This window comes from Crocodylus siamensis, chromosome 3, assembly GCF_052110815.1.
Source record: "Crocodylus siamensis isolate JL-2025a chromosome 3, ASM5211081v1, whole genome shotgun sequence".
In the NCBI taxonomy this organism is placed as follows: Eukaryota; Metazoa; Chordata; order Crocodylia; family Crocodylidae; genus Crocodylus; species Crocodylus siamensis.
In genome coordinates this window covers 173571243-173594460 of record NC_143397.1, presented here as the reverse complement: position 1 = coordinate 173594460, position 23218 = coordinate 173571243, and the positions used below count along the sequence as shown (strand labels likewise).

Below are 23218 nucleotides of genomic sequence, written 5' to 3'. Positions count from 1 at the left end.
AGTGTTAGTGTATTCGCTAGACAGCTTGTACCAGATCAGCAAAATCTACCTCTTGACAGAAAGGAGTAAAACCAACTTGTTTATTCAAACCAAAATATATGATCCACGAGAGCTTTACATCTAGTAGGCAGTCATGGCAACTATAAAACTATATTCTGGTTGTTTTCCCATGGAGTTTGTGGTCTCTATTGTTTGTTAATCAGGGTGGTGATTTTTTTCTCTCCCCAGATATTGGTTCCAACAACTGTGGTTATTACGACCTGCAAGCAGTACTAACACATCAGGGAAGATCTAGTTCCTCTGGTCACTATGTATCCTGGGTTAAAAGGAAACAAGGTACTAAGAACTTTGGAAAAGAACTTGCCTAACTGTACTTGTTAACTCCTGTATGTTTGTAGACTGAGCCTTGCAATGACATCCTTTTCTTTTAAAGGATACTAAGCATTCAAAACCCACTCAGTTCTTAGTCATCAAGAATTACAAGTCTCTCTCTTGTTTTTCTGTAGATGAATGGATCAAGTTTGATGATGACAAAGTCAGCATTGTCACACCTGAAGACATTCTGAGGTTATCTGGGGGTGGAGACTGGCATATAGCTTATGTTCTACTCTACGGGCCTCGCAGAATTGAAGTAATAGAAGATGAAGCTGAACAGTAGTCTTTGTTTTTTGTCATTTCTGCCTAGGTGTGAAATAAATGATTACTGATGATTTCTTTAACCCCAGCGCTTTAACAATGGAGATGTACTTTTGTTCAAACCATTCTTACGTGAAGAGGGAAATTATTTTAAACCAATTTGTGTACCAAAAAACAATTAGTCATTGCTGGACTGTGCTGCCACTGTGTTGGCAACAACACTTAAACAATTTTGATGTCTTGCAGAAAGATATTTTCTTTAAAAAACAAAAAACATCTAAAATGGTGGCTCTAAATGCACCTCCTCCTGTCCCTTCTCCATCCCCTCTAATTTCATCAACCAGATATTTATTACACACCTATTCTTACATCATTTGTTGCTCTTGCATGGTTTATACCACAGTTCAATAGCTGTCCATCCTTTATCTTGCCTGACTTTTGCCAGGAAGGTAGAAGAGATATTGTTGCCTCGTTATGTAACTCAGTGCTGCTGCCCACAGCCAACAACCATGGCTACAATCAAGTATTTGTCCAGCCTGACCTGCTGACTCAGTCTGTTCTGTTGCTGGCATTTCATGACTTTAAAATAAATTGTGATCAATAACAAAGATGCCTTTTATGTATTTAACATTTACATTCCCATGCATAGTCTCTGTTTTTGTAGAGCAGGCACTGATGCCTCTTACTTATGATAATAGCTCTAATGTTCCCTGACGAGAGTAGTGTTCCTTCTGTACCCAACAATACAATTTGCTTAAAGTAATCCTTACAATTATGGACATCAACATGGAAACAAGTATATTTTTCAGATCTATGATGCCTCTTGCCTGTTGGGAGGTTGCCATTTACTTGAGGCCATCCATGGACACTGTTCCTATTGCAACTTGTTTAATTGATCCTGTAACCAGTAGGAATACTAACTACTATGCTTTGCTCTTGGATCCAGACAGCATTAAGCGTCTGAATTAAGGTGCCATTATATCTGAAGAACTGTTTTATCAGAAGGTTTTCTTAAAAAGCCTGCCTACCCAGTCAGTACAAGGAAGCTGCATCAATACAGAAATATCTTGTTTCCATTCATAATTTGGGTTGGGGAGAGCAGGGGTCTAGTACTTCAGGCTTAGAAACAGCAGTGAGTCCACATGTAGACCTGTTGTAAAGTATGTTAGATTTAGCTGTCCTTAACTACTAGAATTTTCCTGTACCAAGGATCTTAAGTTCTGCTGGGTTCCTTACAACACATGACCAAAGAAATCTGGTAATTTGTGATTTATTTTTTTTAAAGCTTTAGGGTAGTTTAGAAGCACACTTCCCCTTTTACGTTGCTATACAATAGTAGGAAAAAGCAAAGTGCAAGTCTTAATACAATGCTTTGTAAACATTACATCACAGGTGTGCCCAAAAGCAGTAAGCCAAGAGTCTAACTACATATATCTTAGTAGAGGAAATGTGCTTATGGCTTAAGACCCTTCAGAGGGCGATAGTCCATGTTGGTCTGAAGTCAAGCAGGAGGTAGGGTAGATTTGCACCTTAAAGCTATTGCACTTTTGATTTAGTCTGTCAGATATTTCTCAACATCAGCCGAAGCAAGCTACTGCTTATGAAAGCATGTGCATCTTATAAGGTGCAAATCTACCCAGTTTTAAGTGCTTCAACACTGGGTAGAAACTATCCTTGACTCAAAGCCACATGCCTAAGTGTAATCTATGGACTCAGCCACTCCAGACAGGAAGTACAACCTTTATTCTGGCTCTGCATCTGTAATTCTTGTAAAGACTACTTATACAGGACCCCTTTTCCTTTAGTGCACAATCTGAGTCATGCTGCAGTTGCACAGGTATCTTCCCTCAATACCCAGTCTTACATCACACTTCAAGTCCTCCACTGATATGGAACTAGGGCCTCAGGGGACTGACCTAAAAGCCATCAATAAGTACATTTCAGCAACAAAAGATGGCTCTTTCAATCAAGCTATCCAGCAGGGTTTGAATCTCTCACTCCCCCAGCTTCAACTGAAAATGCTGAGCACTTATGTAAGTTGGGCATTCAGAAAGAATGAAATTAGTAACCACCTATGAAAACTGATTTTAAAATGACTCACCTAGTATTCCCAAGTCTGATACAGCTGCACATGAATTAAAGTTCTCTAACATTTGGCTAATAACCATCTATGCTCTTCCTTCAGACTGCTAAGCTACATCTACCTTTCCAACTTGAGTAAATGAAGCATAAGCCTACAGCCAACATATTCAGACATGATATAAGTGAACTCCTTAGGCACTCTGCCCAAGGAAAAATAGTCCTTAACCTGATCACAGTCCTTTACAGGTAAGACAGAAATGATAATGCATAGATAAAATTAATTCTAGTATTTCCTTAATCTGAAGACTTGATTTAGCAACGTTACTGTGCTTAAAATGTAATTTCCTAGAACGGCTCTATAAAGCAAGATAAGTTTTGTGCTGCAGATCCGTTTCAAGCCTCTAATAAGCCAGCAATGAGTCTTGGTGTTCATAGGCTCCAGGTCCACAAAACAGACCTCTCCCACTTGGTTTGAGGAATTAGACTGTTGTACAGTGATGAGCAGACACTTCAAAGGGTAATTGCATGGCATCAGCAATTTATACAAGGAATGTTTGGAACAAATACTGAGTTCTGTTTTTGATGCTGGAGTGCCAGGCATTAGAGTGGTTAGTCACAGTGGTCAAGCACACATTTCTACCATTTATTCCAAAATGCAGTACAGCCACATTTAGCAGATAAAGTCTTGCTCTGAAGAAGCTTTGGTGTGCACAGAAGTCAGTCCACAGAATATTAACATTCCTGGTTCCAAATCTACAATCCTGTACTCTGCCAAGGCTTGCTCCTCACCTTCACAAATTGTGAGTGAGACCCCAAAATTACTGGGCTACAAGTGATTTCTAAATAGAGCCGACACTGCTTCCTTCCTACAGTCCAACTGGGGTCACAGAGCTGCCCTAAAACCAGATGAGAACAGGACTGGCCCCTGCTAAGATTTTAAGGATTTCATGCTAGTCAGAGAAACTACAACTTCCTTTAGGAGGCATCCTCAACTGACAGTGTCAGGTACTATGCTGGATACTATGCCTAGAAGTTTCTTAGAATAGATGATACCATGAGAACAGCTGGAGCATTTGGCAGTTTCCTTGAAGGGTGTAAGGACTAGAAGGTGAGGGAGGGGCTTGCTGTGCAAGGAAGTGCTCAGCAGCAGGAGGAATAAAACAAATAAAACCATTTTTAGGCAGTGGAGTCTTACTTCTACCTTAGGTGCTCTCTCTTCTGTCCATTCCCTCCAGTGCTGCTGGGGATGGAGAAGAGGCCTCTTCTTTCTGTATCATAGTTGCCCAGTGATTCCAGTCTCCTTACTGTTACAAAGCAGAGCACCTCCTTTTCTGCTTCTTGCGGAGGCAGGGAAGTATGTACAAGTCATGTTTCCACAGAATTTTGCAAGAATTCTGGGTGGCTTTGCTCCAGTTTGCTGTTGAGAAATGTTTCCTGCAACAACTGATTTCTACAGCAAAACAGATTTTGTACTCATGGAAAAATTAAGTGTTTCTAGGCAGCAGTCCTCAGGCCTTTAAACTGATTATAAACATCAACACTTTCTCCCTCAAGAGGCTGTCCATAAAAATACACTACCATGAGGATTATTTGGAAGATTAGAAAAGAAACTCCAGCAGAGGAGGACAGTCCTCTCAATGACATTTGTACTCCGTTTGTCTTCCTTACCCCTTACGCTTCCTACTTTACTTCTCTTACTTAGGAGGGATGACTCAGGTGAGGGTTTTTTTATAGTAATACAACAGTTTTAAGATGATGCTTTGAAAACTTGTCAGAAAACTTCAGGAGAAGGTACTATGTCAGAGCATAATGCTCATTATCAGGTTATCAAGTAGAGTTTACTCAGCAAAACTGATCCAAATGAACAACTCTGCAAGGATTACTTCTATCTGAAAGGGTCTTTTCTGCGATACTTACAATGGGCCAGAGACACATTTCACCATTAACATGGAAGCTGGAAACAAAAAGCATTTCCGGGAACCTCTCATACTCAACTAATTCTATCTACCTTCAATAGTGTTTGCCTAGTCCTGAGTTCTCATGGACAAGGAAACAGTGTCCAAGGGAACTAACATCATGTTCTAGTCACTGACAACTTCCCTTTAGGGATCCAGAACAAGGATAATCTGGCAAATAAAAAAAGAGAAAAAGGGTATTTGTATTTCCTGCACTGTATTAAGCCTAGAATGAAGAAATCCAGACTTACGCAACAAGGACTGCAATTCCCCTGAGATGGAAGGATACTACCTCAAGTCCCATAACATCCTACTTCTAAAGTGCAGTCTCCTATCAGAAGAGCTCTGTCACAGAGCTCCAGCTTCATTCTTAAAGTAAACCACATCCTGCTTCCTTAATTTTTTTATCCAAGACCAAATATTTCACATAACTGATAAAGATGCTGGAATTGCCACACTGGATCAGACCCAGTCCAAATATCCCACCGGACAGCAGTCTGCAGCAGATGCTACAAAAAAACCTTCCGAAAAACACCCACCCCTGCAATATGCTATGCCCTCCTTGGCGAACATGATAATCCTCCATCCCCCATGATAGCTTCGACCTAACCCTTAATGTCAGGGCTTGAAGTAGGCAGGTTTAAAAAAATAAAATAATGCATCCTGTACTGGCCATTCTTGTTAGCCACAAAAATGCCCAGGCCTGTTCTGAATTGCAAGTTAGGTTCATGGCCTCAGTGAGATTTCTGTGCTCAAGTCTCAGTTCCTTTTATCCATTTACGTTTTCCACCTTTAACCCACACAGTATGTCTCTTACTCCTACCTCATTCTTCTATGGGGAGATGGGAGTCAAGTCAGTAGTGCCAATTTTATCCCAAAAAGCCACACAAAAGTTGTATACAAGTATACACAAGCCCTGGGTCTCTCTGTGGCCCATCTGAAGGTACCAAGATAGCAGTCTACCACAGGCATCAAAAAAGCTCTTTCCCATTTCCATAATGTAAGGCAGACCTGGGATTTACTATTTTTGGTTCAGCATTCTTAATGAAGCCTTCATTTCTCAGAAATTCTATGCAACTAAACAATGTTATAAAAAGGTTTTATTGTTTACTAAACAGAAGAGACCTATTGAATCTCCCGTAGCAACAATAGTCACAATTATTTCAACAAAATTTTTTTGCTCTGAGAAGTTAACTATTGTTTTCAGTATCATTTGTTAGGCTTTCAGCAAGGTCATTTAATCCAGCTTTGTTCAGTGCTGTGATCAGGTTCTCGGGTATGGCATGTGCCCCCTCTTGATCCTGCCAGGCAACCAGCAGTTGCTTTGCTCTCATCTTCACATCCTCGCTGTCTGACTCAATCTGTCTTATATCACGGTCCTTCATTTCCAGGTACGGAGCAAGCACCTTCCACTGCTCTCCCAGCTTGTTAGCAAATGACTCAATTTGTTCCCCCGTCATAGGTTTGTCCCGTTGAACTTCCGGACCTTAAAAAAAGCAACAACAACAACAAAGCAGAGATTTATATAGCAGGTAAAGCTCCTTTGGATTTTAGGCTTAGACTCTGGCTGTTCTACTCCTTTCAGTCAAAAAAACCCCAAAACAAAACCAAAAAACCCAACAACAACTCAACGCCCCCCCCCCATTTTGCTTGTATGCTTCAAATCCCATCTCAGTAGTGTTTAAAAACAATCAATTTACATAAACTATTCACTCTTGGGGGCTAGGAAGGAACTTCACTGCTAGTGAACACCTCTCAATAACATACATCTGAGGGTTTTCACAACACTGGTATGATCAGGTACAACAACTGCTAGGTTCTTAAGAATCTCAGGAGCAACCATCCCTGTAACCAGCAATCCCTGGCTAGTCACCTGCTAGTCACTGCAATTTTCAACCCCAGTACTGATGGCTGTCTCACCATCTAAAGTTGTCACTGAAATATCATTGTATTTGGAAAAAAGTATGTCAGTGAAATCATGCAGAGTGAACCTAACTTGTCTCTGTTCACAGAATCATAGAAAAACAGGACTGGAAGGGACCTCCAGAGGTCATCTAGTCCAAGTCCCTGCCAATAGCAGGATTATCACTATCTAAATCAGCCTACACAAATATACTGTCTAACCTATTAGCAAAACTGCATTGGCAACCCCAAACACCCTGGCCTGCCACAAGTAAAGCAGGGGGACCACAATGGCCAATGTCCTGCTGCTACAAAATCTGTTAAAATATGATTAAGAAATGAATATTGTAGAAAATAAAATGCCTCTCCCTTAACTCTTATTACTGAAGGCCCAGAAAGGGAATGTATTATGTCTTCCTGCCTACGGCACATGGTGCCCAGGATTTTCAGCCAGTTTGTCTACATTATTATACTTAAAATACTCTCTCTTATTTACACTTTTGCCATCAAGATAAAAAACAATAAACTGTCTTGCTGAGAAGACAAATGCTGCAGAGATTATACAAGTGAGTTTACAAACTTGTAGGAAGTCATGGACTGCAATCAGTATGGTTTAATGGCTACATTTATTTGCACACAGTCTTCTCAAGATATATTAATAGATGAATTACTTAAGCATGGAGCTGGGTTATGCTGTTTTACATTGCTGTCTCCCCTCACACAGTTTCAAGAGCCAGATGGCATACTCTGAAAGCTTAACTCCCTCTGATACTTATCAGTCACACTCCTTTATAGCAACTAAATTCATGACATCAAGTGAAAGGAACTGAAGGCCACAAACAATAGACGACAAAAGCACTCTGAACATTTCCACAATTGCTAAGAAGCAGTGTCCACCAGCTGCATCAGTTCACAGCCACCTCAGCTTTCCCGTAGGAGGTTTAAAATGAGATGGAAAATCAGCAAGGTGGCAGTGGGAAGGCTGTTCCAGGTGGGGCTAAGCTAAAGAGAAGACTTGCACTAGCAGTAGTGGGATTTAGAAAGGAAGGGAAAAGAGGTGCTGGATGAGACAGAGAAATGGAGTGGACATGTACATAGAAGCCTGCAAAATTTTTTAAACAGGAAAACATCTGACCTCAATCGGGATGTGAATGGGCAACTATCAAAGGTTTCTGAAGATGGAGCAATTTCGCTTGGAACTTGCAGGAGCAATCTGCACATGCTGGCTAAAGCACGAATAGCAGGAAGCCACAGAGGGAAAGGTGGAATGAGATGAAGGCATGGATAAGGATGGAGAAGGGCAAATGCACAGACAAAGGAGACGGCAGAGGAGAGTTATGAGTAAGAATATGACAAGGTAACGAGCAGGAGGCAAATGTAAGGTCAAAATTGAAAGAAGCTATTGAGTTTATCAGGAGGGATTTTCCTCTCATAGGTAAGCTTCTGCCTGTGTGGTGTTTAGGTAGAAATAAGGTAAGGAACTCATAGAGATCATGGAGACAGGAAGTACTGCACAAGGTGTTATGGACCTGTAAGTAGACTCTGTCCTGGAAGTACCTTGTGGGTCTAGAAGCAGACATCCCATGGTAATTTAATCCTCAAAGAGCACTAGGACAGGCAGGGAAGTAGTCAAAGAAACTTCCATCCATAACCACACTGTCATTGTATTATCAGTATCTGGTCCCATGGTAAAAACCTACCACCCAACAGGAATGTTGAGATTCTAATGGAAGTGTTCATGGTCTAACTCTGAATTTTAGTTGGACACTCAGTGATGCACATTTTGGGGCACTAAGTGATTGCTAGCTTAGTGGGATGTGAAATGGGCATCGTTTTTCATGTGAACACCAGTGCTAAACATTTACAGGTCAGAAACATGGGGTTAAACAGGATGGATGACCTAGGGGGTAAAACACAGCTTCTACATATGCATCAAGAGTGAAACTTTGAAAAGACCAAGAACATGCAAGCCTTACTTTCATTGTTTTCCTTTAACAAAGCATCATTATCTTCCTCATCTTCATCCTCGCCTGTTTTTATTTCTTCAGAAGGAGGCTACAATGAAAGAACTGAATATCATTGGATGACTTCTGTGTTTAAAGAGAAACTTTATAACTGTGATGGTACCTGGCATGCCTGCTAGAATGGAAAATTTGACAGAACCCATTTGTAAAAAAAAACACCCATTTTTAATTCTTCTATATCCCAAACCCTAGTAACAAATGTTCTAATAATAAAAAAAATGCCAGATGACCTGGTCTCACAGGAATATCTCCAATTCTTTTCAAGATAGCAAAAGCCAAGTATTTGATACACAAAGATTCCTTGCTTTAGAGGAAATCAATCATCTCCCTATAAGTCCAGGAGAGTGAGCATTTCAATGCCTTTCCTGTCCTTCCTATTTTTCACTCAAGCCTCCCCCCCAGTTTCCTTTTTGTATTACCTGAAGATGACATACAACAAAAACCAACACTGATGCAGGGTGCTTGGGGCGGCAGGGTAGAGGCAGGAAGGACCAGTGGCTTCTTTAGGATGAATAAAAGTCTGAGAGGTTTAACAAAAGACTCCCGTTTGTTCTACATTTTAACTTAAGGTCTCATCTAGTGAAATTTTTCTGTAGGAGCTGATGGATGATGAGCTAAACTACACAGAGTGAAATCTGATTGAAAAGGAAGAACCATTTCAAGTGCTTAGAACGTCAAAAAATATATATATTTACAGCCAGTTAACTCAAGTGACTGATTAAAAAACTTTTCTGGTAATATTTGAAAAACGTATTTTTCTCCCATCTCAACAGCTGAGAAAACTTGCAAACACAAAGCCTGGGTCCTCCAAGGATGTCATTCAACAAAACAGGCATAACTAAAACAGTAAATCCTGATATTTCTGAGGCAAAAGGATTTAAATCTCACAATCCTTTGGGCTTTCTTTATACACCATTAAAGGAAATAAGGCCCCAAAGCCAGCATCACTCTTATTTTTTTATGACTTTATTCAGCAGCACAAGAGCAGCTGCCCTTCAGCACACAAAATCCTAATGTTTCTATAAATATTTTGAGTCATAGTCAATTGTTTAACAAGCCACATTTTAAGCTCTTAATTCTTAACAGCAAATCATCGGTTCCAAAGTTAACGCCATCAAGGTTTTAATGGATCAGACTATTTGCAAGTTTTATATTAACACACAAGCACTCCTCCTTTCCCATAAGCCCAAGATCTACTCCCCCGCCAAGTCTACAGAATAAGGGACAATCAGGAGGTCAGTCAGTTCTATCTGAAATAAGTATCGGGTCACATTACGTACCGGCAGCTCCTTCGCCAATTTGATTACCATGTTTTCTAGGTATTCTGGTAAACTCTTAAACTGTTGATTTGTCGGCTGGAAGAAGTGGGGACTTCTGCGCGCCAGTAACCTTAATGCTCTCCATCCATAGTTAGAATTGTTTACAGCTCTATAATGATAAATTTAACTGTCATTTATACAAGACAGAGAAACAGATCCCAAATGTCCTGAAATCTCTATCATGTGATTTGAGGGCTATTAATCTTCCATGCAGAAGGGCAAGCCAGCACAGAGATCACTGCTACAGAGAACAGGCCCTTTCCTTTAGCAACCCAAACAAACATTAATGAAGACACAAAAGAAAAAAGAAAACCAACTTACTTGTACGCATTTTCAACCATGTTTTCAGGATCTGCCTGCTCAATAGCTTCTTCAAAGAACTCCTCCAGTGTTGGCATGTACTCCCTGTGAAACAGGAATGAGCACTTCATACCCCACACACTTGAATCTTCCCTTATCTGTTTTCTCTGGTTCACTCATGCACATTACTCACCCTTACTTAAACAGTTGGATCTATTACAACCCAGTTCTGCAACCCTCGCCTGCTAGGCAGACTATTTAGTAAACCACTGGGGGCCAAACTTTTTGGCAGGTATGACATACGTTAGACCCATACCCTCCCTGAGTACCACTCGGATCCCTTTTCCTCACCTGATCTGCTGCTCATCTTTCTGCTTCCTGGCCTGTGCACCCTGCCTGATCTGATGCTCTTTCTGGTCCCTGCCCTATCTGCCAGCGTGCTTCCTGTCTCCTCACCAATCTGTTGCATGCCACACACAAAAGCTGCTTAAGCCACTTGTGGCAGCCATGCGGCAGGTTGGCCACCCCTGCAGTAAACAATGTGACTATTAGCCTGAGTGTACACCACTCAGTGTGAAAGGGTTGTGAATTTGGGCTTTTAGGTATGGTTTTATTCTATTAAAGATCAACAAGAACTGTTGACAAAATGTTATTAGCCCCCTAGACAAAGATGTTTTAGATTAAAAGGAGATTTTTGAGAGACAAGGAATGAACTAAGCTATAACCTGTCTCTCTGAGCATAAACAGCACTGCATTACTTATATAAATACTCTGCATGTTTCGCTTGCTGCAGCAAACAAATAGCTTTTTAATTGTACATAATCATAGTGCTGGAAGTTGGGTTGGAGGTAAAGAAATACCTTTTCCTACTTACCTACTGTCAGATTTACAAGCTTCCATGTTGTCAGGACACAAATTCCAAAGTCGCGTGAGCTCCTCACTGCAAAGAGGAACACAAGTAGGCGGGTTAAATCAGTTAATGAATGATTAAGGTGGGAGGATGAATAGAGTATTTGAATGGAGTATTCTGCCCAAATTTCTCATATGACATACACCAACCTGGAATGTTTTGGATTCATATCAGTAAATGACAAGCCCCATTCATCTTTGCAAACTACTAGGGCAGGTGCATATTAGGAACTGATTGGTGATTTGGGATCAGAAACAGAATAAAGTTTGAAAAGCTTGTCCCTGGTATATTTGTGTTAGATGGAGCAATTAATTTTATATTCTGGAGGGACTCTCAGCTAACCAACTGATAAGACGGGCATGGAGTTCAACATCAGGTTGAGGAAGCTCTCCTTCCCAAGGCTAGCCAAACATCTACAATGGTAAAATAAAGAACCTCTTGCTTCTACTGATAAAGATGAAACTAAATCAGTACAGTATTTGGCTGTAATATTTTGCATTTCATTATTAGTTATTTTGCAAAGGAATGTACTGACAATAAGGAGTTTATGCCCCAAGGAGCTTATAAATTAATTTAGTCACAAAAAAAAAATACAGATACACAAAATGCCAAAAGATACACAAGGATTTCTGGAGTGTTACAGAGACCAGTATGTATAGATTGTACAGAAATAATGTATTTTAAGTGAGGATATAAGGTAGGAGAGGCAAATTTGATTCAATGAGTATAATAGATGGCCCAGAAAATAATCAGGGATGGAAATGGCCAAACAGAAGCAACTTCCAAGGGGATGAATTTTAGAGGTATGAAAGAATTTAACAGACCCTGATATCAGCCCAAGTGGCATTTCAGAAATTAATTCACAAAAAGATACCACACTTTATACAGCACAAGTGTCACTGATACAAAAATACCATATACCATGGAAACAATAAGTTAACATACTTCCCCATCAAAATTTTTTTGTTTGGTCCTCTTCCTAGGAAATCCTCTGGGGCTGGCCTCTTTCTCACAGGTCTTATTGGCTTCAAATCTGGTGGTCTAAGAGTAAAAAGTAAAAAATCACTTTCTGAGTGTCAGAATGACAGCACTTGGTGGTCCAAACTAAAGATCTTTGTATGGTTTGTGGCTGAATATGAGTGCAAACTGGACATAGGAGAGAGAAGCCACGGGGGTTTTATTTTGCATTTGCCTGATACTAAATTGCACCTTTAATTCAAGAGATAACTACGAATCAGATTCACATCACACCTCAAATCTTCCATTTATTCCAGCAGTCTATATGTAATCTTGTCTGTTTATGTCGCTTGCTCACCATCTATCTGGGAATTTAAGTTTCTTTTCCGTAACACACCCAATGCTACAGAATGAGAACGGAAACCCTGGACCACCAAGGAGTCTAAGGGAAGACCTACCTAGACTTTCAAACCCTGGCTGAGACTGAGACAAGTAGAACAGCCACTGGTGGTAAAGTTGAGCCTTTTATAATTACACGTGGCTTTAGAGTTTCTTAGTAAATTTCTCTCTTCCCTTGCCCATTCTATCATTTCTTCACACTGGGATCATGAAGCAATTCCACCAGATCCCCAGACCCAATCCACTGATGAGCAAAAACTTCTCACTGCTGAAGGTGCCAGTTAATCTGTGTAGACGGGTGAGGATGAAAGGCACTGAAACATAAACTTAGACACATTTAGGCTAAAGTCTGAGTTTTGAACATGGCCTGTATCAAATTGCACAAAAAGCTTTTGTTGGCTGGCTGTACCCAGGCAACCTTTTCTTTCTTTCACATCAGTAACCACAACCAAGTAGTTGCTTAATGACAACTAGTCACCTGAGGACAACTAGTCATTCAAGGGCCTTTTTATGTAAAATTCCAGCAGAGATCCACAGTCCATGCTATTCCATTGGAATCATACCAACAGGGATTCCCTTAGAGGGAATCTGTATCTCAAGAGAGAAGGTGTATACAAAAGTAACACAGCTTATGCAGTTCCACTGTTTCAGCCTGAAATCTGTTAGACTCAAAAGGCAGGAAAGAGTGATATGCTCCTCCAACACACTGTAGAACCCCTTTGCTCTATTTAGTCTATACTTGTGTCACTGAACATGTCCTCCGCAATAATTTTGTTTAAAGAAAGCAGAAGGGCTTATTTCCAACTTTACTTGTGCATTTACCTCTCTTTCACAAAACTTGGGCAGCCTTCATTTTTCCACGAGTTCCAGTTTTCTTCAGTGTTTAGTATATGCTGAAAAAGGTATAGAAATACCCAATATTAATGAACACTTCCACCTTCAAAATCAGCATCTGAAATATTTGTTAATGTGCTACCATAAGCAACTAAGACTGTTTAACAATCAGAGAGGTATATTTTCAACTTCTTTATATGCTGGACACCTCTTTGAGGAACACCATTTAAACTAATTCTTTTGCACAGTCAGTGTCCCTTCTCCCCATCCCCCATTATATTCATGTGTGTCTGGGGATGCATCTATCTGCCTGTGCCCAAAACTATCCCAACAATAGGTGAGAGAAAAAGCTTTTGAAACTATGAAAATGTCACCGCAAACCAACAGAAACTGGTAAGGAGAATCTAAGGAAGGTATAGCACCGGAAACTACTTTTACCTCATGTTTTTTAGCTGGCTAGATTACAAGCTGATGCCATCCTTTTATAGTCTAGTTGGACCCTGTTGTGACATGCAGTAGCTTCCATTTTTAATTACTTACCTCTACCATTTTTGAGAATCTTTCCCCATCTGGAGGGTTTTCTGAAAGAAGCTGCGATTGGAAGAGATCATATATTAACTAAATAGTACCTATGTAGTAAAATATTTGAAAGAAGGTAAGCACAGGAAACCAGGGTTACTGACTGATGAACAGCAGATACAATGTCTGGTATTTCTGAAGATTCCAAGAATTCTTTCAAATTTGCAAAGACAACACAGACCAGTTTAAACAGAAAGCTTCTGTGCTACAGCTCTGTGTTATCAGCACACCAAACACATGGGAGAAAGGGATCTGTTTTATTACAAGAAAAGATTTAGAGCAAGCATTGTTTGCCTGACTCTTTTGTACAAACCTGGTAAACTGCTTTTGTAGTATCTTCAATCCAGAGGGATTGTTCATCAGTTAGAACATAGTTTGAACTGGAGTGGGAGAGAAAAAAAAAAATCACTAAATCAAAATAGCCTAGTCCATAAGGGACAGCACAGTCTAATCTGTTATTACAGTAATACAGTTTTCTAAATACAAAGGAAGAAGTTATGTAGTAACCTAGCAGCATTTCAAAGGCAGCAATTAATGTACAGACTATAAAGAACAAACAGGCATCTCAAACAACTGGGGGCGAGGGGGAGGCTGTAGACTTTCTGGGACAAGTGTCACTGCTTTTTATAGGTGCCAAGAATCTCAACAGGACTTGCAGGTGGGAGATGGAAGGGAAAACGAAATATCTGCAAGATCTGTGACTTGGTCCATTAGCAAGAGGGGACTATAATATGAACTGAAATCTCATTTTCATTTCTCAGTGGCGAAAAAAAAGAAGTCCACTGTACAGTGAAACTCTGGGAATAAGTCCCCCATTAAATCTATTATGTAACACACAGCATACAGGATTTGTTTGGTTGGGTGTTTTTTTTGTCAAGCATTAGCTAACTTTAAGGGTTAATTCAGCCACGATTATGGCTAATTAACCACAGTTTGAGCAGAAAATTTCCTTTAGTCAGAAGGGTGTTTAATTACTTGGTAACATTTCAAAAACATCAGCATTATATTGAAATACCTAGAACATTTTTTGGTGCCCCGTTCATTTTATTTCAGTTCTGGTCCACATTGGGAACTGAATATTGCGTTTGAACCACACTCTAAAACAGTACTGTCTGACAGACAGGGCACTGCCCTATGCTTCTGGAGAACTGGGTTCTACTCCTGGCTCAGGGTGGTAATGATATTAACCACCTTTAAAAAGGGCTTTGAAATCTGCTGATAAAAAGCACCAACAGTGAGATGCCGCAATAAAGGCTACTGTCATGTCTACATACACACACATACACAAACTCACACACATATAGCGCACAGCACAAGAAACAACACATAACTAAACAGCACATTTCTGTTCTACTTCAGACAGCTGTGTTCCAACACATCTAAAACTGGGTCTTTTAATATAGGATTTTACTTCAGCATTATAAATATAATGATCTGTGGCCATTGCTCCTGCCATTTCAGGTGGAGACACTTTTTCCACATGTAGATGCTTAGCAAATATTCATTTAATGGTACAATGTTATCCCAACAATCATGCAACCAGCCATGCCACACATTCGTGGCAGGATGTGCAATTCCGGGGGGCGGGGGTCAGGGATCAGTTCCCAACTCTACCCTTTCAACTTGCCAGCACACGTGGAGCTTGGAATCATAATCCCTGCACCAGAAAGCTGAAAGTTTCACACAGGGTAGCCCCTTCATGGGTCTGTTGGGGCACAGGTCTTCTACAAGTTCTGGGCACAGGGAATCAATCAGTTCCCCCTACTCAGTGAGTTCAAAGCCATGTGCTCAGCTTGGCTCAAGACCCTGGGCTGACAGTTGGTACATGGACAAGGCACACCACACATTCAATTTAAAGCATCACACAAATCAGCCACAAGGATGTTCTACATTTTTGCTGTTCTATGACACCAAAAACTGGGTGAACGTGTGGCACAACACCATTGATAACACAATCTAATGTTAATCATGACATAAATATAACATCTACCAGAGGCTTAAGGGGCCTTAGATCTTGCAACAAAAGCCACAGAAAAGTCAGATTTGCTTGCAAGATCTGGCCCTAAGTTCTACAGAATCTTTTAAAAGGAGCTTTAAAAAAATCCTTTATTCTGCTTGACCTCAGAACCCAATATCCCCCACTAAGATCAGGATTCCTATCTTACCTTTTAAATTTGACCTGTCCTTTTAGATACTGAAATAATATCAGATACTGCAACAGAATGTGACGGCGGAAGTTACTGTCACTCAGCTGCAAATCCATGAGCTATACAAGAGATTTTGGTTTAAAAAACAAAACAGGTCACTAAGCAGAAATGACTCATCATGTTTCATCACTCTCATTTTTAGGTACTCTTCAAACTTTCAAGAAGAAAAAAAATACGCTTAGTTTTGATAAGCCAAGTTGGGGCTACTACTACAGAAATCTGATTTTATTGAAGCATACCAGAATCTGTATTCTAGATTGCCCATATGTTCAAATTACTCACCTCTGGCTGGAGTGATCTAGTTGGGGGTGGCCTGCTTTGAGCAAGGGGTTGGACTAGATGACCTTCTGAGGTGCCTTCCAACCCTCATTTTCTACGATTATATAACTGTTTACAAGTATAGTTGAGGCTATTGCACTCCAGTTTTACTAATATGCACCTTGGGACACTGCAGGATTTGTCGGCTGGGTGATTATTAAAGTGTGGAGAACAATATAAAAAGAGCAGCATATGGTCTTCTATGGTCCTTAGATACCCATTATAGCTGTTTTATGCTGCTGATCTGTAAAACATTCTACCTGGGACATGAGTCACTTCTACAAGTACAAGAGTTTGGATTCACTCACTATTTTAACAATCTATCATGTCTGATGATATAAACTAGAAATGGGACTCTCAACACAATGCAATGATTTCTCACATGTAAAGTAACAGCATGGGACATCTTCTTTTCTCGTATGCCAGAAAGGGTAGCTTCTTGTATTAGTTTGTGACCACAAGACCCCAAGAACAAGAAAAAAGCTTGAAAAAGAGTTATTCAAGAAACAGAGGTGTGTATCACTCCAAGAGATACAATATTTCAGGCTCTAACCATGCAAGAGAATACAGCAATACAAAAGCGTGCAGTTCTTTATAGTAATGTTTATAGAATTCAGTTTCTTAGAAAATTGCAAAAATGGCTTCAAAAGAACTGTACAATAAAGCAGAAAATACAGCTCAAATTTAAGTACATGCTGATTTTGAGTATAAAAATTCAGCTGTACATGCAATAACAAAAAAAGTAGGCCTTAATCCAGGGTTTGGCAACTTTTCTCCTGCACGCAACAGGCCATGAGCAGGAGCTTGTAACCCAGCCGCCACCACACGTTGCAAATCTCTCTACTCAAGAGCTCAAGTTATCTCCACTTACTCTATCTCTCTGCAGTGAGGTAAGTGTAGACACAAGAGGGCAGCAGGGACAGCTGCGGACAGGATGACTGGCTCAATGCAGCTGCAAACCTCCCAATCCCTTGTGCTGCCCAGGGGCCAGGTAGCACCTTCCTAGGCAGGATCAGACCTCTTCATGGGCCAGATCCACACAAGGGGCCACAGGTTGCTGACCCCTGCATTAAACTTTTACTTTTGCTCTCTAACTATACAATTACAGCATATTTATGAGAGGCGATACATGCAACTGTCTCACTACTACAATGCATGCCTTTCCTCGTTTTTTTTTTAATACATAGAGACATGCAAAGTACACACCTTTTCACTAGTTAGGAACTTCGCAAAGTACACATGCTCTCCTCCTGTTTTTAGCTCTTCTAGCTTCTTCCGTGAGGCCTGTGTGTCATCCAACTTGTAGCTTTTAAAAACAGCCAAGACTTCTTCTGAATACTGTAAAGCAAGGACATGTGTCACAGAAAAGTTCAAGTACTGTATTTTGTTTTCATTAGAAAAACCTTAATGGAGCCGATCCCAAAAGGTTCCAAGTAAGTAAATTTATTTCTAAGTTGGCTATTTACTACAAATAGTAACACTGGACTGCAGCGTTGGCCAAGGCAGTCAGGTACTCCAATTTAAACAGATGACAAATATTCTTCAGATGAAAACATTTTGCTCAGGAAAAGTTGACAGCAAGCCTCTTGAATCATTTCAGAATTGGGCAGAAATCCAAATCAAGCTGTTCTTCAAGAATGTTACTGAAATGTTACTTCAAGAAGCTCCTGAAAATACAAGTAATTTGCCATCTGTTGAGGAAGGGCTTAGTTGGTTTTAAGACAGCATCACTAAAACTATGGGTATGGTTTCTAATGTTTATGGCTAAGAGACAAGTTCAATTTCAAGGCTCATACTTGTCCCCATTTCAAGTTCCCATTTTCTAATACTAGTACCGAATCCATATCCTCTAGTTTGAAAATCCTCAAACTTCCTCTAGGCTTAATGGAAAGTGTGCACAGGGAAAAAACAGAATTGAGAATCAATTTGAATTACATGGGGTAGACAAAATTTTAATTTCATGGGGTACCTTTACACTTTCTGCCAAGTTCCGATCAGAACGCGTTGGTGCAGACTCGAATAACTGAGTCTGCTGGAGTGGTGTGCTGCAGTGTTACATGTAGTCAGTGTCTCGTGTTTCAAAATGGCAGCATGGGAACTTTAACTATAGCTCATTCAATGTGCTGGAACCCCATGGTGTCTAGAAATTTGGGGCCATTGCATTTTCAAAAGCAACTGTTTCAAAACGTCACACTTCTCAAATGTTTAGTTTTCCATGGAAGCAAATATACTAGCTACATTTGAAACAGCTTAGCCCAATAAGTGAAAAAGATCTGACATTGTTATTCTTGACATGGTGGTGTACTCCTGTCTGTCTGTGTCCATAAGAACTTTATCAAGAATGCTTTTAATGCTACACATTTAGATACTAGTGCCCTTGGCTTTGCATATGTCTCAGCAGATTAACAGGTAAAAGTTCAGCTTATTACTCTTATGACTGTACTTTAAGATTAATTTAGTATATTTTTTAAAGTATAATTGTAATGACAATGCATTTTCATTTGTATAAATGGCAGGAAATAATATCTCTCTTCTTTGTTAGATGCCCTACTCTAGGTATATAAAAATGTAATTCATTAATCCAATTAATTTTGCACAAATGGCATACAATAAAATAGGAACATGATTTACCTTAAGAAAAGTTTTCCATGAGACCTTCTCATAGCACTGCACTGGATTCCTAAAGTAATCTTGAAGTGACCAGAATTTTCTATACAGGTTGTAATCTATTGGAATGGAACTGAAAACAAAAGGCTTCATTCTGAATGCAGCTTTGACAGACATGCTGGACAAATTTATGTCCATTCTTACAATACAGAACCACAGAAAATACCAGTATTCTTGTAAGTCAGATAAATGAAGAGGCAATAATTCTGGACAACAAGACTGTACTCATTTTAGCTGCTATTTAGGAGACCACTTCTCCACCCCCCACACAATAGGCCTGTGCAAATAGGGAAGTAATCAATTTGTATTCAACTGATTCGGAGGCCAGTAATTGGATTTGGAGATTCGGATCACTGTTCTGAGTAAGTTTGACTGAATTGGCCTCCTCTTAAACACCCCCAGGGTAGAAGCCTGCACCACTTCTCTTGGAAGCTGGTTCCAGACCCTAGCCGCCCTGACCGTGAAGTAGCGCCTCCTGATATCTAACCTAAACCTACCCTCTGCCAGCTTGTGACCGTTATTCCTGGTCACTCCTGGCAGTGCTCAGGGGAACAGTGACTCCCCCAATGCCTGCTGATCCCCCCTGACTAGTTTATAACAGGCCACAAGATCCCCCCTCAGCCTTCTCTTCTGGAGGCTGAACAGGTTCAGGTCCCATAGCCTCTCCTCATAGGGCCTGCCCTGTTGTCCCCTGATCATACGAGTGGCCCTCCTCTGGACCCTCTCCAAGCTGTCGACATCCCTCTTGAAGTGTGGCACCCAGAACTGGACGCAATACTCCAGCTGCGGCCTGACCAGTGCCTCACAGAGGGGAAGGATCACCTCTTTGGACCTGCTCGAGATGCATCTGTGGATGCATGCCAAGGTGCGGTTGGCCTTCCTGACTGCCTCTCCACACTGCCGGCCCATGATCATCTTGGAGTCAATGATGACCCCCAGATCCCTTTCCGCCTCCGTGCTGACAAGAGGGGAGTTCCCTAACCTGTAGGTATGGTGCCGGTTGTTCCTCCCCAGGTGCAGCACCTTGTACTTGTCTGTGTTGAAACCCATCCTATTCTTGTCTGCCCACCCTTGTAACCTTCAAATAACAACAGGTAAGCAGTGCACAGCAGCACAGTAGCACAAGAAGCATCTCAGGCAGCCAAACTGTCACAGACTAGAGCCCTTCTTTCCTTTCCTGAAGGAGCTTCTTCCCCAGCTCCTTCCCCAGGAGCTGCCAAAGAACTCTCCCTGCCAGCCCGAGCCCTGGGGCTTAGATGTGCCCAGGGCCCTGCGTCCTTTTGGTCATCTGACTGGGGACAGGTGCTTAGGGGTATTGGTCTAAGGACATGGCACTGGCAGACAAGGTCCTTTGGGTCAATCTGGTATCTTTTAGTTGACCCACTGAATAGTTAGAGAAATATATCTTAGTTAGCTTTCAGGTTGAAAAACTTTGTTAGGATGAGGAAGCACCTGCAGCTGGTGTGTGTGCTGTTCATGGATGAAAGAAATAGTAAAGAAGCCAGAGGCTGGCATGCAATGCAGGCAAGAAAGCCAGTCAGTGAAAATGGAAATGGAGGCATCAGGGGGTGAGGGACAGGCTGAGGTAAGGGGGAATGGGAATATAGCAGGTAAAAGTGGAGGGGTACCTGGGAAGTCAGATGGCCAGCAGGTTGTAGTGTGTCATAAATCCAGTGTCTATACTGAGTCCATGAGTTTCTGTACCTAGGAGGCTGATGAAGTGAAGTTCGTAGGCCCAGCTGTGAAAAGCGTTTTGTAAATTCAAATAAACACTGAACCTTGCTAACCTAACCTCATTGCCAGAAGACAGCTTCCTTCAGCTAAAAACACAAAACCTGCCAACATATCTCCTGTACCCCCACAAACTGCACACCAGAATCTATCAAAGACAAAATACCCAAGTACCTGTGGCGGCACATTCCTCATAAAAAACCCACTCTGTCTCCAATCTCTCAGGCCTGATCCTCAAAGGGAATTTACAAACCACTTTTTACAGCTGGGCCTATAAACTTCACTTCATCAGCCTCCTAGGTACAGAAACTCATGCACTAAATATAGACATTGGATTTAAAATGCACTAGTACCTGCTGGACATCTGACTCCCCAGGTACCTCTCCACTTTTACCTGCTACATCCCCCTATCCCCCATGCTTGCCCTAGCTGATCTGCCTTAGGCAGTGCTGGCAGATAGCATACCTGGGATCAACTACCACCTCAAAATGATCCCACACTACACTACTCCCCCACTTCTGGGTTGAGGGTGGATCCTGCCTTATCCCCCTCCTCAGCAGGCAGAGGCATAACAGCAAGAGGAGTTGACTCAGCTGAGCCACTTGCCTCTACAACCTCTTCTGAGGTGCCTTCCTGACGAGGAGACTTGGGTTTAAGGAAACTTTGAGGGGTACAGAGCACAAACTCAGATTCCACCTTGGTCCCCAGCATTTCTTTAACTAGGGTGCTCAAGTCCCTGGTTTCAGATCCAGCTCCTCCTCTGGCAGTGGGAGGCTCATGCTGGGAGATGAAATTGGGGTGGAGGAGACTGTCACTTTGCTTCTGGTGCCTATTTCTGGAGTTAGGGGAGGTGGTGCAGGTGCAGGGACAGGTACTGCTCTCACATCCTTGCTTCCACTGGCAGCAGAAGACTCATGTCTGCCAGGAAAGAGGATACATCTATGTTGGGGGGGGGGGGCTGGAACCTGCAGCTCTAGTTCTCTCCCTACCCCCTCTAGCCCCTTTCCCTCCCCTGCCAGACCTGGCACCTGCCTTTCTGGCATACTTCATATTAATCTTTACTGTGCTGGAAAATGTGTTTAACTAACTAACAATATACGTCGTCATCTTCTTCTCTGATGTATGACTGTGTCTGACTTCTGTGTTGTGTTTACTGTTGGGTGTGTGATATCTCTTCTTCTTTGACTCTCTGACTTCTGTGTTGTGTTAATCTGAATCTCTATCTGACTTCCATGTTGTCTTTAATTTGTATGTAACTATAACTAATAATATTAATAACTATATATAATCTCTTCTTCTTCTATGACTGCCTGACTTCTTCTGTGTTTTAATAATATCTGATTACTTCTTCTATGGTGTGTGTGCGTGCGTGCATGCGTGCGTGCTTCCCTGAAGTGATGGATCACACTGCCAGGGAAAACACAGGTTGTTTTTTTTTTTTTAAAGTGTTGAGGGAAAAAAACAAGAACAAATATAAATTGAAAGAAATGGATTGGATAGGGATAAGTAGAAGGATTCTAGTTAGCAAGCTATATCCAATCGTTTCCAAGAACACAAAGTAGCAAGAGACTGACTAGGTAGGAAGCCAAGCCAGGCCAGTGCCTTTCAGACGCTGTTGTGCAGGCAGAAACAGCTCACAAAATGCCAAGAAAGCCTGCAGAAAGTCTTATATGCTGTTTTTACATCCCTCCCCCAGAGGGAAAGATCAGTCACTGACCAGCTAGAAACGTCAGTCTTTCCCTCCTGCTTTCCCTTCTTCTTCTCAGTTTCTGTTCCCCTGAAAGACTGCCTTCGGAATCTCCAAATCTTTTCCGAATTAAGAGGGTTTTTTTCTTCTCCCGATTCAATTTGGTGATTCGGCCTCCGAATTGGGCTGAATCTTCTCCAAATCAAATCACGGACTGAAGCTTTGCGCACCCCTAACACACAATTTCAACAGTACCCCAAGGAACGAGGAGGGAGGCAGCTTCCTCTCAAAGCATATCATAATGCTCTGTAGCCAGGCTATGGATGTCTGAAAGCAATATGCATCTTTTTCCTCCTCCAGGAAACCCCCATTTAAACAGGCTGAGATGCATTCTGGCAGTGCTTGTATTTTACAATGGCTAGAGAAACAGGAGACTAGAAACTGGATTTGAATACAGACTTTGGAGCTAGTAATTACTCTGCAAATACTAGAATTTGCCTTTTTCAGTTAAGCGCTAAACCTCTGCAGGTCCCTTCCAACCCTACTTCTCTATGACTCTAGAGGATCCTAGGACTGGGGAACTACTTCCTGATCCCAGGGTACCGGTGCACCAGGAGCCCAGGATCAAGGAGCCTCTCCCTGAGCCTGGGTTCTTGGAACATTGCAATGTCTAATAAACACATGTGCAGCCAGGCAGGGCTGCAGACATAG

At 41.4% G+C, this 23218-nt stretch overlaps 2 protein-coding genes across 3 annotated transcripts in view; one reads left to right on the top strand and one right to left on the bottom strand.

Moving 5' to 3' along the window:
• Window positions 1-1244, top strand: part of USP14 (ubiquitin specific peptidase 14) — a 28921-nt gene extending 27677 nt beyond the window's left edge. For both annotated transcript variants that reach the window (XM_090039772.1, XM_090039773.1), the window contains exons 15-16: window positions 229-336; window positions 507-1244. In XM_090039772.1, the coding sequence (XP_089895898.1) occupies window positions 229-336; window positions 507-658 (260 nt within the window). In that variant the 3' untranslated portion in view covers window positions 659-1244. The remainder of the gene's footprint in view (window positions 1-228; window positions 337-506) is intronic.
• Window positions 1245-5755: 4511 nt separating this feature from the next.
• THOC1 (THO complex subunit 1) overlaps window positions 5756-23218 on the bottom strand; it is a 32244-nt gene continuing 14781 nt past the window's right edge. The window contains exons 10-21 of the mRNA XM_090039770.1: window positions 19054-19162; window positions 17629-17760; window positions 16063-16163; window positions 14211-14277; window positions 13859-13909; window positions 13307-13377; window positions 12074-12169; window positions 11093-11158; window positions 10240-10323; window positions 9880-10027; window positions 8552-8630; window positions 5756-6159 (exon numbers count right to left, since the gene is read on the bottom strand). Coding sequence (XP_089895896.1) covers window positions 5864-6159; window positions 8552-8630; window positions 9880-10027; window positions 10240-10323; window positions 11093-11158; window positions 12074-12169; window positions 13307-13377; window positions 13859-13909; window positions 14211-14277; window positions 16063-16163; window positions 17629-17760; window positions 19054-19162 — 1300 coding nt within the window. The 3' untranslated portion in view covers window positions 5756-5863. The remainder of the gene's footprint in view (window positions 6160-8551; window positions 8631-9879; window positions 10028-10239; window positions 10324-11092; window positions 11159-12073; window positions 12170-13306; window positions 13378-13858; window positions 13910-14210; window positions 14278-16062; window positions 16164-17628; window positions 17761-19053; window positions 19163-23218) is intronic.